Raw genomic sequence first — 13,448 nt, 5'->3', positions numbered from 1 at the left:
TCTACAACTCATACTATTGTCTACAGGTGGCAAGAGGAAAATATTTCAGACATCAATATTGGTTGCCTGTACAAAAAACATTACATTAATCACATTTAATGCAAGCTCTGTCAGGGAAATATTGTGGGTCCTATGAAGCAAAATGCAATATTAGTTCCTGATTTGCAAAGGGATGGAACCTCCAGTCTGCTGCATGAGTCAACTACAATAATATCCATTGTTACTCCTTCACACTTCCTTTGCTCATTACTATATAGAGCGATCTGTTGCTGTTCTAGTGCTAAACATTGGTGTTTGTCAATCAAGACATGTAATTCATTCACTAAGGATGGATTTACAGGGAAACTGGGCTTAATATTTGTTTAAAAATAAATAAATAAATAAAAAGTAAATATATTCTTTGTGGCATAGTTGAGGTCTGCTGATATTTTTCATTAGACCCCTTAAGAAAATCCCCCAGGCTGTTCCTCACTGGGACAGAGTGACAAACACTGACCCACCTTCAGCTGATTCTTCAAAATAAAACATTTAAAAAGAAAATTGTACTGCAACAAAAACCATTGATTTTTGCACCAGTCATCCTTGTGTATTTCTCATGCTAAGTCAATAGCATGAGGGAAAGGTTGTGCTGTACATCTGCTATTAAGTTACAAGTTATAAAAGCAAGATAAAAGGCAAAGTTCGATGCCAATGCCTCCACTCCTACTTCTTGTACAAAGTCAATACATTTCCCAGCTTAGACTTAGGGCAAATATGACACAACTGACCTTACACTGAACATGAAAACACACTCGATTATAATATGTATAATCCAATAATCAGTTCTCAAATGAACAAAACTCGTCTCCCATTGAAAACCCTATTTGCCCACTACGAAACCTTGTCTCTGAAGAGTGTAACCTGAGCAGGGAACGAGGCGTTGGCCATAGAGTGGCACTAAAGGGGGTTGATACCACTTGGCATGATGCTGGACGACAGCCCTTATTCATTGTCAAAGGGGCTGCTATTCACAATGGAGAAAACGATGAAATGCTGCCATTATAGTGGGAACCAAAGGGCCCGGTGGCAGCCCGATACCTGATCTCCTCTTTGGCTCTGGCCTCCTTTTGTCAGAGTATTTCATATCTGACATACCCACGCTAAAAAAGCAGTGGATGTTGGAGCAGCGATGGACCTGAGACTTGGCGGTGTTGTGTTCAGACATGGGGAATAAACAGACCATCTTTACAGCACAGCAGCTAGATGCCTATCAGGTTAGTGTTTGTTTCTGAACGACAGCATCATACTCCGTCTGGATAAATTGTGCTTTCCCTATCAGTACTAGCACCCGGCATCCTCAAACAAGGCTAATCAGACTTATTTAGGCTTTTTTGGTAATTAAGAAAAGAAGAACATCCAGACTAATGTAAGGCGATGCCACATGGGTAATGATGTACTGGGTAAGTCAGTGCTTTCCTGGTAGAGTTTGCTGATTTGATTTTGTTTGTCACATCCTCCAAAACTGCTGTTTGCTAACGTCTGTCTGTAACCATTGTACAATCGAACTTTCTGAGGTGATGTGAGGTTGAAGTTAGTGACAGGATGCCTGAACATGATGGCATTTTTAATATTAATTACATTTAGATTTATGCATTAGAAAACTTACTTTTGATGGTATTGGCTCTGGTGCTTGATTTGATTGACTTTCCGTTACCTTTGTAAGAAAATATTTTGTATTTGTCATATTAATATTGTTCACGCAAAAAGTCTATCATAGAAAATGGATGAATTTGTGGATTTATAATAGATTACATGGAAAGATTTTCCAAAACTATATGCAATAGTCAAAATTAGCTCTGTGTTGATCAACTACAACACTGTGATAACATGCATCAGTAATAATTAAATAATAACACAGTTAAGACAGAGGTCATTATGCATGTGGAGTACTTTCACTTTTGCACTAAAATTAAGACTTTCCAATAGAATTCCCCATGCTTCAGTATTTTTGTAGTGTGGTGTCACTGGTGCCACTTGGATAAATGATCTGAATAGTTTTTTTCATCACTGTATAAAAGATAATTAAGCATTATATTATATGAAGACAACTGTTTTGGAATGTAACTGTAAATAACTTTCTAACATTATTTGCAGGACTGTACATATTTTACAAGAAAAGAGATTCTCAGGTGAGTGTTCTGTTATTTTATCAATTCTTTATGCTAAACCACAAAAAGACGCTTTGTATGTATGTTTAAGATGTTCAGTTTGCCATGTAGTGGCACTGGATTTCATTCTTTCTGAGTCATTGCTTATGTGGCTCACCTGACACAGCTGAATTTTGTTCTGTTCTGCACAGTACCATGCTGTAACTCTAAACTACACAATCAGGAGACCTGTCCTGCTATGGGGCACGCTACCACTGAGATCACTTTCAGAACTTTACTGTACTGAAATTTCCCAGATTTTTCAAGGTTTTCAGTGTTTCTTTGAAAACAATGAGTTTTCCAAGTACACATTTGTTTATGATACAACACTACACAGTACAGAAGACATATTGTAATTCAATATTGAAAGTAAATTTTTTAAACGTTCCCTAGACTGTTCTACCGCTATCGGGATTTGGCACCACAGCTCGTTCCTCTTGACTACACCAACCACCCAGATGTGAAGCTACCATATGAGCTGATTGGCAGCATGCCAGAGCTGAAGGTAGCCCCACTGGTCCACACACACCCTGCAGACCCGCTGTCTCCCTGTGTTCCCAATCCATAATTAATGACCAACTAATCGACAGAATTCTTTGAAAGGTTATATGTAACCCGACTCCTTTAAACTTGAAGAATGCTGGTGGGTCCCAGAGGGCACACTTGTTGGAAATGGGTCAATTATATGCCTCTTTACATGATGACAACATGCTAAACAGGTCTGTTAACACATTGGTTCCAGACGCGCCCTGAGAAAGGGAGAGTGAGCTGGTCAAGTTTTCACTTTCTCCCAAAGTCATTTACAACTTTAAACTTTCTCTTTTTGTAGTTTTTTTTTTTTTGATTGTCTTCAGAAAAACAAAAACTAGACAGGAACATGAGTCATCAGTCAAAACAAAACACTATCTTCTAACAGCTAGAACAATAAGAAAGCAATCATTCCCAACAAGCACAAGTGTATAGTTGTGTGTGTGTGTGTGTGTGTGTGTTGACAGTTTCACATTCAATCAGACTGTCATGCAGGTTGTCCCCTCTGTCCAGGACAACCCATTTCGTCAGAGGATCGCTGAGGTTTTCTCTGAGGACGGAGAGGGAAACATGACTCTGGACGACTTCTTGGACATGTTTTCAGTCCTCAGTGAGATGGCTCCTCGTGACCTCAAGGCCTACTATGCTTTCAAAATTTACGGTAAAATACTGAAGTTCCAGTAAGGTTCTGGTTTTAATAAGACTCACTTTACCTCCTCCATGTGTTTGCTGTTCCTCAGATCACAGTGCTATATGTGTAAAAAAAAAAATAGCTACTAAAAATTAGTTTAATTTCTTTAAATTCTTGTTATTCAAACCCAGTATGTAGTCAAGTAATGAAGCAACCCTTTCCATTGCTACAAACTGAGCTTCAACATTTGATAAAGGTGAGAAAATAGAGAAATCAAGTTTTATATGTTAAAGCCATGAACAGGCAAAGAAATGCACAATAAGTTAACCTGCATAAACCTAATCAAGGTAAGATCAATTACAAGCTGGTCAAATTCTATATTAGAGCAATCTGAAGAGCTATATCTAGACTTTGAAAAGGGCAGTGCTGTGTGAAAAGTACTATCAAAACCAGTCACATACCAACATGCATTGTTTGTTTTTTTTCCAGTTTTTACAGATGTGGTGTCTCAGACATTAAACAGAAATATTGTCTGATTTTCTGCAGCTGACTTATGCATGTCATCAGTTCAAAATCTTGTCTAAAGGGGATTCTTATTAAATTTGGAATCACCGTAAAGTATCATGTCGATAACAATGATAACGGGGCCCAGAGTTTACAGGATCCTAAACAGTAGATAAGCTTAACATGTATACTGTATCTAAAGCGTGTACAGAAAAAGAACCTATATTGTTTGTGCAACCAAACCATTAGACCCCTTGTGATAACCATGGAATTATGTATGTTACAAAGGTGCACCCACATTATAGTGGAGCACTGGATGTGAAAGGGTATGGAGCATGACGGATGGTGCATGGAATGTTTAAATGATTAACCAGCTCTTTATACAGGCAACCGGCTCGTCAAAGCCCAGTTTGGGTTTGCAACAGAGTCCCCCCCTAATTAAGAAATGCTGACAGATGAAGACGTTACATACACATCACCATGGCCATGGGTCAGGGGAACTTTTCATCCATTATTCAGACTAATAAAGAAGAAAAAGACAGGCAGAGGACATAGAGTTACAGCATAGCTTCACTATGGTGACTAAGATGGATGACTCCAGCAAAAAAAAAGTGGGTGTGCTGTGTGTTTAATCCATTAAAAGATATTCAAGCTTTTTGTTCTCAATAATTTACCATATTATACATGTATTCAAAAAAAGGTGTCAAATTCACTGCATTATTACTTTGTAAATAAGATGACAGTGTCTTTTTATCTTGACAAGATTTGGGGGATTTTTTTAAAAGGCCAATTCAATCAATGTGATTAAAGACACAGAAAACATTGGTCACAGTAAAGAGATTATTTCACTTCTACAAATCTCCTTTTCTATTTATTTATTGTTTTTGCAAGATTTCAACAATGATGACTTCATCTGCAAGTCAGACCTGGAGAAGACTCTGAACAAACTGACCCGTAATGAGCTGACGGAGGACGAGGTGAGGATGGTGTGTGAGAAGGTGATCGATGAGGCCGACCTGGACAACGATGGACGTCTGTCACTTGAAGATTTCCAGCATATGATTGTTAGAGCACCAGACTTCCTCAGGTAAGCAGTGGTAAACCTAAATATATACAGCACATGAAAGTATGTCATTTTATTATGTATCAATTTTTATTAATATATTATATAATGTGCATTGTCTCTACTTCATTTGTGTTTTTATTCTTGACTAATCCTAACTAGAAATGTACTCATTTCTGTTCACAGCACCTTCCACATAAGGATATAAAGCAATAAAGCAATCGTGGACATTTCTTACTCGAAATATCCCAGTGGATGGATTGATAATACTGCAAAGTATCTGGAAACTAATGAAATCCTGACAAATCTTGCAAAAACTGATTTTGCAACTTGTGAATATGTGAAAATTTTAGATTTTTTTGTTTATGTTGTAACCAAAAACATCCCTATTGACAGAGACTAGTCTTTACCAGGAGCTTTACTGTAAATGGCTTGGATTTGTTGTTATACTGACTACAAAGTAAATTTTTCTTCTATTGCAGCAACTGATATAATACCAGTCATGGTGCCACTGCAGGCCTATCATCAGGCCGTGGCATCAGCCAATCCATCAAGACAAGGCTCATTAGTTATGACCATCAACAGTAGATTTGTGTTTTGTATCTAAAGAGTTTCCAGTTACACTGGACTATAAAAGAGACACATGCCAGAATATTCTAGTGGGTCATAGCAGGCCAATAAAGGAGAGCCATTTGTCATGAAAGCAGTCAGGCACCACTGTTGGAACATGGGGTCAACTGATAGCAGTTTCCTCTGTCATTTAGCCAATAAAAATACTGAATCCAAATGCAAAGGCTGAGTTTTATATTATTTTATTTAAACAAAAGTACACATATCTACAAACTGTAGATACATTTTTATATGGGTTTAGAAAGTACAGTACAATTTAAGTAGATCTCTTTTTTTTAATGTGATATTTACAATGTTTTTTTTTTCTCCACTTTTTTCCAAAATGTATTATTTTCCCTGTGTACTTCACAATCAATGGAATGAAAATATGGCTGTAAAAAGGATGTTCAGTATATTATGACATGTGATAGGAATCTTAAGAAAAAGATATGATTTAAAAACAAAATCAAAGAGGAAGTATCATTTTAGCAAAAAAAAAAAAAAAAGATACAGCTTGAGTCCCACAATAGTCAGCTCCCTATTTGTTTATGATTTAAAGCTACAGTATCACTCGAACGAGACGATAGCACTAACTCTTCCTGCTCAACAATCCTCCATCAGGCTAAACTTCACTTGCATTCATGTAATAATGCAGCTTTCTATAAACAGAGCATGTCCTCTTTTGGCTCAATGAATGACACAGAACAGAAAAAAAGCCTGTACATTCAACTGTACAGGTCTACAAGTATGTCTGAAGGTTACATTACACAAATATGCACAGGTCCAAGATTCACAATGCATAGCTCACCTATGACAGAACTGAGTACTAGCGGTTAAGACAAATGGTTATGGTAGCAATGAGGTCCCAAATTATTTGATATTTAAAAGGTGCAGGCAAGCAAAAATCCATTCCCCCTCGATGTTGTGCATATAGGAACTTAATTTTCAGACTAGCAACAAACGCAGTAAACATGAAGAACAATGGAAACACCATAAATACAAGTAGAAGGTACATGTTTGCATCATACATTTCAAATTAAATGTGGCTTGTGTTTTTGATGAAATACTGATGAAAATGTGAGTTTTGGTGGTCACCTAAGATGCATATTGTGCCTCTGGTGCCATCTAGCTGTTAAACAAAAGGGCTACAATCAAACACAAACATGAGAAAATGTAGAATACTACAATTGAGACCTTTAAACCGGCTTTCATGTGGAAAGAAAATATCGCTTTTAACTACAACTTGGCAGGGCGGAAGCCTTAATATTCTTGTTTTTTTTTTCTACATACAAATGACTGGATTAAAGTACAGTCGAAGTAGGGAAACGTTTTTAGGTGAACTAATACTAGGACAGTGGATCGCTAGCAGTGAAACAGCTAAGGAGTTCAAGTAATTTATAAGTAGGTGTAGTTCAATTTTGGTATTATATGCCCATTACATTACCAATACTCAAAAGATCAAAAATGCCTTTGTTAAATAAGTAATTGTATTGTTGTATCGCAAAACTATCACTTGGCACAGACTACACACAAAACACGATTTACTGTTAAAGTGCAAGGAGAGCTGCATGGACAGAAGGGCAGAAGGGCCTTACAGTGTGAAACCTCGAGTGATTTTAATTGCTCATCAAATAACCAGAGACGTCATTTAGCCCGACAGTGAATCAGAGTAATCAAACTAAAGGCTTTAACACTTAAAAGAATTCTTACTTTGAGCCGTGACAATTAGCTGATTAAGAGAAAATTAATTACAAAACTTTTCTGTCAGTCAATTTTCTAGCTTGTTCTGGCTTCTCGAATGTGAGATCTTGCTGCTTTTCTGTGTCTTGTGGGATATGAAACTGAATGTTTCTGGACTTGAGGACATCTCCTTGGGCTTTAGGTACTTCTAACTGGCATTTTTTTTTTTAACTTAAGTGCTTCTTTTCCCACTATTAAGTTGAAGAGGCCTAACTAAATTACAAAGCGGTTATTATACCGTGATACACCGTACTTAAAAGAGGATAGTTAAGTATACAGTGAGTACTTGCAGAAGTTTTTTCAAACAGCATACTTACAAATGGGTAACAATGCAGTGCAAGCCCCACCCCCCATTTTTCTTCTTTTTTTTTTTTAACTTCCATACAGTGTACTCAAACTTTGTATATACACACACAATGCTTTCTCATTGGTTACTATACCAGAGACAACCTTAACAGAAAGATGTCACCCCACCACAAGTTCAAGCTACTACAATGCCAAACTGCTTCCCTGCACTTGAAAGCTAGTGCAGGGAGGCTGAAAAGAGTTGGGGGCAGTGATTGGGGCATGTTGAAACACAGTTTTAGCCACATTAAATGATTGTCAAGGACTACATTCAAACCCAGTAGAACTCAAGTGAAAAACCCTCTAATCCAATTTCTCTCTGATCTTTGATAACGTTGTTGTCGATATTATTCTGAAACGAAAAAGAAAACGTGCAAACTCTGTTTCACTGGAATTCAAGCCTATCAGCCTCTGGTTGACATTTGTCACATAAAAAGGGAAAGAGTGCTATATTAAAAATAGATCTAAATATCACATTTGTATTTCAATCCCAAACTACACAAATTAAATGAGTGCCCATCCTTGGTTGTGCTACCAGCTATGTGAAATGAGTGCGCAGAACAAAGAAACTAACATCAGAAGTAAGAGCCTGTCTTTTGTGTGAAATGGAACATCTGGATAATGTTCCTGACCGAGTCCTCCACCAAGCACTCTGACCCATGAAGACAACAGATCTCCTTAAAATGGAAGAGATGCACCCCTGGAAGCTTTCAGAAGAGGAAGAGAGGAGGGGAAGTCCTCTGCTTACTGAGAGGATAATGGTTTACGTGGACGGGGAGGACAGGCCGTGGTTGGGGAGAAAGAGAGGAAAGGGGAAGGAAGTGCTAAGAGTGAGCACAGTCCATTTATGTCCAGCCAGCAGGCAGCCAGTATCGAAGGCATCAGTCCTCAGAGTAGGCTACAGCGGAAGAAGCTGGTCTTTTTCGGAGGCTCTGAGATTTTGACTCCGTGACTGCTTCCCTGCGGTGTGTTACCCTCCTGCAGCAAAACAACAGACAGATCAGTGCTCCGTCGCTTACCAAGTAGCAGCTTTTATATGGTTCAGATACTTTCTCTACATAAATCCTTGGTATCTTTTCAACTAGTTGGAAAAATTAAAAAATGTTTTATACATTACAATATTAAATAACTATTATTATTATTATTGTTACAGTTATCATACTACACATCTTATCTTACTACAGAAGTTTTAGTACCCAGAAGTTTTTCTTACCAATTTTGTGTCCATTTTTGATTTGATGTCCCTGGCAAGTGTCAAAAATGCCTGTGAATCAGAACAAATAAACATGTTGTCATATTTCTAACACTCACAATAGTCACAGGGTCCAAAATGATTTCATACTACATCAGTGCCTATTCAAAGTGTGCCTGCTTGGAATGGGCCAATTGGGAAGAGCATAATAAAATGACAAACGTAGATAAGGTAGAGTTTGAATTTAGCCAAACAAGCTAACAAACTTACACAGTGGATGTTCATGTGTTGTCAGAATAAGTTCAATTATTATTAATTGCTTGCTTTAACTTAACCACTACACTGATAAAACAGACAGTAGGAAAGCTGACAATCAATTAAAAGAGCTGCAGTTTGGGTTATAGTGTCCAGCAAAAGACTGAATGTGGGGTGCGCTCTATAACCTGCTGATGACGTAACTGAAAAGTGAACGCATGACAGAAAATGGCAAAATACGAGGACTATTCATCTAAACAACTCCTCATAGTCCTCATCAATATGACTGCCTCGTGTGACGTAGATCAGAAGAGTTCGATTCAGGCAAGTAAAACCAGATTTCCTCTCAATAACAACATATAGGAGCTTGATTTTCAAATGAATAGGACATAAGGAACAATGGAAACAGGTTGAGATTCAACATAAATGATACATCCAAGTGTATATAGTTGTATTACACATTTAAAACTAACTGTGGCTTGTATTCTTGATAAAATGTTAATTAGAATTTAAGTTTCAGTGATCATCTATGATACATCTAACTGAAAAACTAAAGGGACTCAAGAAAAATACACCATTATCCTCAAGAAACAGTGGCTGCTTACGTTTTCCACATTGATGTTGGACTTTGCACTGGTTTCCATAAACTTGATCCCATACTCTAGTGCAAGCTAAAAGAAAAAGTGAAGGAAATGACATGGATTACACTTCACCAATTGTTCTGACATGCTGTTTCATCTCATATCCGTATAACAATGCATAACTTCAATTATATATTATCACATATAATCCTTTGACCAGGTATTATTTTAACTTCAGTCTCACCTTCTCCCCCCTGTCTTTGGACACCTGCCGCTTGTCATTGATGTCACATTTGTTGCCAAGAACCATCTTCTCAACATCAGCTGATGCATGCTGGGTTAAAAATGAGAAATGTAATTAAAAAAATGCTACATGGTGCCATTCACGCTTGTAAAGCAGTAGCAAGCATGTACAGTAAATGGAGTGATATGTGGACCAGCATATACCTCTTCTATGTTTCTTATCCAATTCTTGATATTATCAAAAGACTTCTCGTTGGTGATGTCGTAGACAAGCATGATGCCCTGTAAAGAACAGTAAACCACATATTGGGATCAATATGGCTAAAGTGTTGCATGAGTCATGTTTGCCTGTGAAGACACCCACCATTGCCCCTCTGTAGTAGGCTGTTGTGATGGTTCGGAAGCGCTCCTGACCTGCTGTATCCCTAAAAGAACGTGACATACAGAGTTTAAGAACAAACATCAAACACAGGCTACATTCACACTGTTGCATTTTCATTTTATGACACGGATCATCTGCCATGTGTACATCCACACGACTCCAGAGTTTTACGACCTCTAAAACTGAGAATTTACAAAATGCTGCTGGCTCTGTTTTAGTTTGAAAACTCCAGGTTTAGTCTTGATGGGCAGAAACAGAGACTTTTGAAAACGATGAGCAAGGTATACTTTCTGACTGGTCTAAACTGTCACCACCCTGATTTCTTCCACATAATAGTTACCAGAAGAAAACAATGACATCAGCTTTGAAAACCAGAACTTCATTCAACACGGACAGTGAATAACAAGCAGTTCTTCTGTCAATGCTGGCAGCTTTTGTGTCGTCCAGGAAATCTATTGAATTACTTTTCACCCTTGCTCTTTTTTGAAACGCAATTATTAAATAAAAAACATACTAATGTGATTGCAGCAACAGTGTTTGGAGAAATTATTGTTAATAGTAATAGTTTCCATCATTTTTAGGCAAATATGAATAATCCAGTTCATCTTAGACTTTTTCCAACAGGAGCTCATGTAGCATGGAAGTATAAATCTTTGAATAGGTCAATATAGAGGTATCTCATACCTAAAGCACTGAATTTATAAATGTTATAGGTCATAGCACCTGTCATTTTGACATTGAAAACATAAAGTATAGATAAAGAGTGAAGAAAATTGATCAAAAGTATAATTAACATTTTATTTAAAAAACAAAACAAGGCGAAAAAAACTTCAAGATTGTTTCAGATCCAGGTCTGTGGACACCCCTTAATTTGAGTGAAGTGCATCAACCATACTTTGGCAGGCAAATATTGACAAATCGCTGTCATTATGTCACATTTCCAGCATCAAGGGAATTAAACTTACCATATCTGTAACTTTATCTTCTTGCCGTCAAGCTCTATTGTCCTAATCTTGAAATCAATGCCTACAGGGATAAAGAAGGATCATGCATGTCAATCATACCGTTAGCTTGCTAGCTTAGTATACTCTTACTAACTGGCTTAGCGGTGACAAAAATGACATATGTGGACTCGAAATAAACGACAAATGGTAGTAATAAGTGTATTAAAGACGAACCGTGCTTTAACAATGGGTGTGTTAATCAACAATAATACATAACGGGCTTTCCGGTGCCTTGGCAGAATGTAGACGGGTCATAAAGGCTAACGTTAGAGCTATTTGGCTAACTGCTAATGCTAGCAGGCAGGAAAGCCACCGGCATGAGTTTATAATACAACACATATATGTTCACTAATACAAGCGTCCCACACCAAACATACATGAACGCAATTTCTCCATGCCATACCCTACGAACTGGTTAAATATATTACTGTAATTGTTTATCAAGGACATAGAAAACGTAGTTACTTCAAGTCTTTAATATTGCATAGCTAACATGCCAGCAAGTAGACGGCCCCGCAGAGACAGACCATCGGCGTACTGTAAACACACAGAATGACACAGCGCACATCCCCCAAAAAACGCACCTATTGTTGAGATAAACGTTGAGTTGAAGGCGTCTTCTGAAAACCTGAACAGGACGCATGTCTTCCCGACACCGGAGTCGCCGATTAACAGTAATTTAAACAAATAGTCGTATGTTTTCGCCATACTTGATATTATTGCGGAAATCCCGCCCGGCGAAGCAGCGATGTGACTCCAAAGAAGTGACGCCCCCTGCTGGCCCGGAATCCAGCAGCAGCTTATCTCTGAAATCAGTGGGCGTTCACTGCTCAGCCACAGACAAGAGAGCACGTTTACTGCCTCTAAAATTCTGCTTTTGAGATACTTGAATATTGTAATCTATTCTACTTACTCACCAACATTCATTATATATAGTCTAACTAACACAGTGCACATTAATATAAACCACAGAGCTTCACTTATGAAGCATGATGCTTTATCAGGCTATAGATTCATGACATTCTGTATTATGTATAAATACACGTTTGTATATGTGGGTATTATGTGTATCCGTGCTGTACATATACTTGTATGTGCATGCCGGTGCAAGTGTTTGCAGAAGTTAGACTTAGACTGAGACTGACTTTATTAATCTCAGAGGGAAATTCTGTTGTTACAGCAGCAATATTCAACAAAGGGGTAAACAAAGCAAAAAGACAACACAGAATATTACGGTAGGGTATAGAATGAAGGTTAAATAAAGTAAAATAAAATAAGATAAAAATATAGAAAATATAATGCAGAAAAAATTTACAAGAATATATCAGAGATAACAGAAATGTGCAAGTGGACAGAACATGCAAATGTGCTTAGATTGAAGCATTAAAAAGTCTAATTACTGTCGGGAGGAATGACCTCCTGTAACGTTCCTTAGAGCAGTGGGGTTGTAGCAGTCTGTTGATGAAACTGCTCCTCAGATTGTCCACAGTTTTTTTGGAGGGGGTGCAAGGTGTTGTTCATGATGACCTGCAGTTTGGTCAGCATCCTCTGCTCCACCACCTCCTCCAGGGTGACCAACTGACAGCCAGCAACAGACTGGGCTTTCCTGATGAGTTTGTTCAGTCTGTTGGCGTCCTTCGCTTTGATGCCTGCGCCCCGGCACACCCCAGTGAAGAAGATAGCACTCGCCACAACAGACTGATAGAACATCTGGAGCATCCAGTTGCACACATTAAAGAACCTGAGCATCCTGAGGACATGGAGCTGGCTCAGGCCCTTCTTGTAGACAGCCTCTGTGTTGGTGGACCAGTTAATGTTGGTGTTAGTGTTAGTGTTACATACATTCATGCATAGAGTATACAGAAGTGAGTACCTCACTGTGCAGCATCACCTAAATGTCAAATGATTTGAAGCCTATCAGTTCTCAGTAATTACATTATTTTTTAATGTAATCAATAGAGTATCTCCTCTTATGGAAAATCATAAATAAAAAGTTTAGGCAGACTCTTTATTTGAAAGAAAAAAAAAGAAGAAAAAAAATACTCCAATGTAGAAACTAAATGCAACAAAAAAACTGATGATGAGAATCCGCAATGACAAAGGGATACGGAAAGATAATCACCATAAATCAGACCTGCAGTGGCCTCTTGCACAATACACCACTGAAATACAAATGGGCAAGTGT

At 37.9% G+C, this 13,448-nt stretch overlaps 2 protein-coding genes across 2 annotated transcripts; one reads left to right on the top strand and one right to left on the bottom strand.

The window, feature by feature from the left end:
- The first annotated feature begins 1,186 nt into the window (after positions 1-1,186).
- On the top strand, positions 1,187-5,675 carry cib3 (calcium and integrin binding family member 3). Its single transcript, XM_008275824.1, has 6 exons — positions 1,187-1,253; positions 2,134-2,168; positions 2,580-2,691; positions 3,228-3,375; positions 4,741-4,936; positions 5,099-5,675. The coding sequence occupies exons 1-6, from the start codon at positions 1,203-1,205 to the stop codon at positions 5,118-5,120; spliced, it is 564 nt and encodes a 187-aa protein (XP_008274046.1). The 5' UTR covers positions 1,187-1,202; the 3' UTR covers positions 5,121-5,675.
- Positions 5,676-5,708: 33 nt separating this feature from the next.
- On the bottom strand, positions 5,709-12,006 carry LOC103353060 (ras-related protein Rab-8A-like). The gene is made up of 8 exons (XM_008275823.1): positions 11,848-12,006; positions 11,225-11,285; positions 10,242-10,302; positions 10,082-10,159; positions 9,879-9,968; positions 9,659-9,724; positions 8,820-8,870; positions 5,709-8,584 (listed from the first exon to the last, which is right to left on the bottom strand). Exons 1-8 carry the CDS (start codon positions 11,969-11,971, stop codon positions 8,495-8,497), a joined length of 621 nt encoding a protein of 206 aa, XP_008274045.1. The 5' UTR covers positions 11,972-12,006; the 3' UTR covers positions 5,709-8,494.
- Positions 12,007-13,448: the final 1,442 nt, after the last annotated feature.

The sequence above is a fragment of the Stegastes partitus genome, unplaced genomic scaffold (assembly GCF_000690725.1).
Source record: "Stegastes partitus isolate 25-593 unplaced genomic scaffold, Stegastes_partitus-1.0.2 Scaffold59, whole genome shotgun sequence".
NCBI lineage: Eukaryota > Metazoa > Chordata > Actinopteri > Pomacentridae > Stegastes > Stegastes partitus.
Note: the sequence above shows the minus strand (reverse complement) of the source record. Positions and strands in the feature narration are given on the sequence as shown.

Coding starts and splice junctions, on each gene's coding strand:
- LOC103353060 (XM_008275823.1), bottom strand. CDS start 11,971: ATGGCGAAAACATACGACTATTTGTTTAAATTACTGTTAATCGGCGAC. Junction 9,969..10,081: donor GGATAAGAAACATAGAAGAG/GTATATGCTGGT, acceptor TTTTTAACCCAG/CATGCATCAGCTGATGTTGA. Junction 8,871..9,658: donor CCAACATCAATGTGGAAAAC/GTAAGCAGCCAC, acceptor TCTGATTCACAG/GCATTTTTGACACTTGCCAG.
- cib3 (XM_008275824.1), top strand. CDS start 1,203: ATGGGGAATAAACAGACCATCTTTACAGCACAGCAGCTAGATGCCTAT. Junction 1,254..2,133: donor AGCAGCTAGATGCCTATCAG/GTTAGTGTTTGT, acceptor CATTATTTGCAG/GACTGTACATATTTTACAAG. Junction 4,937..5,098: donor AGAGCACCAGACTTCCTCAG/GTAAGCAGTGGT, acceptor TTCTGTTCACAG/CACCTTCCACATAAGGATAT.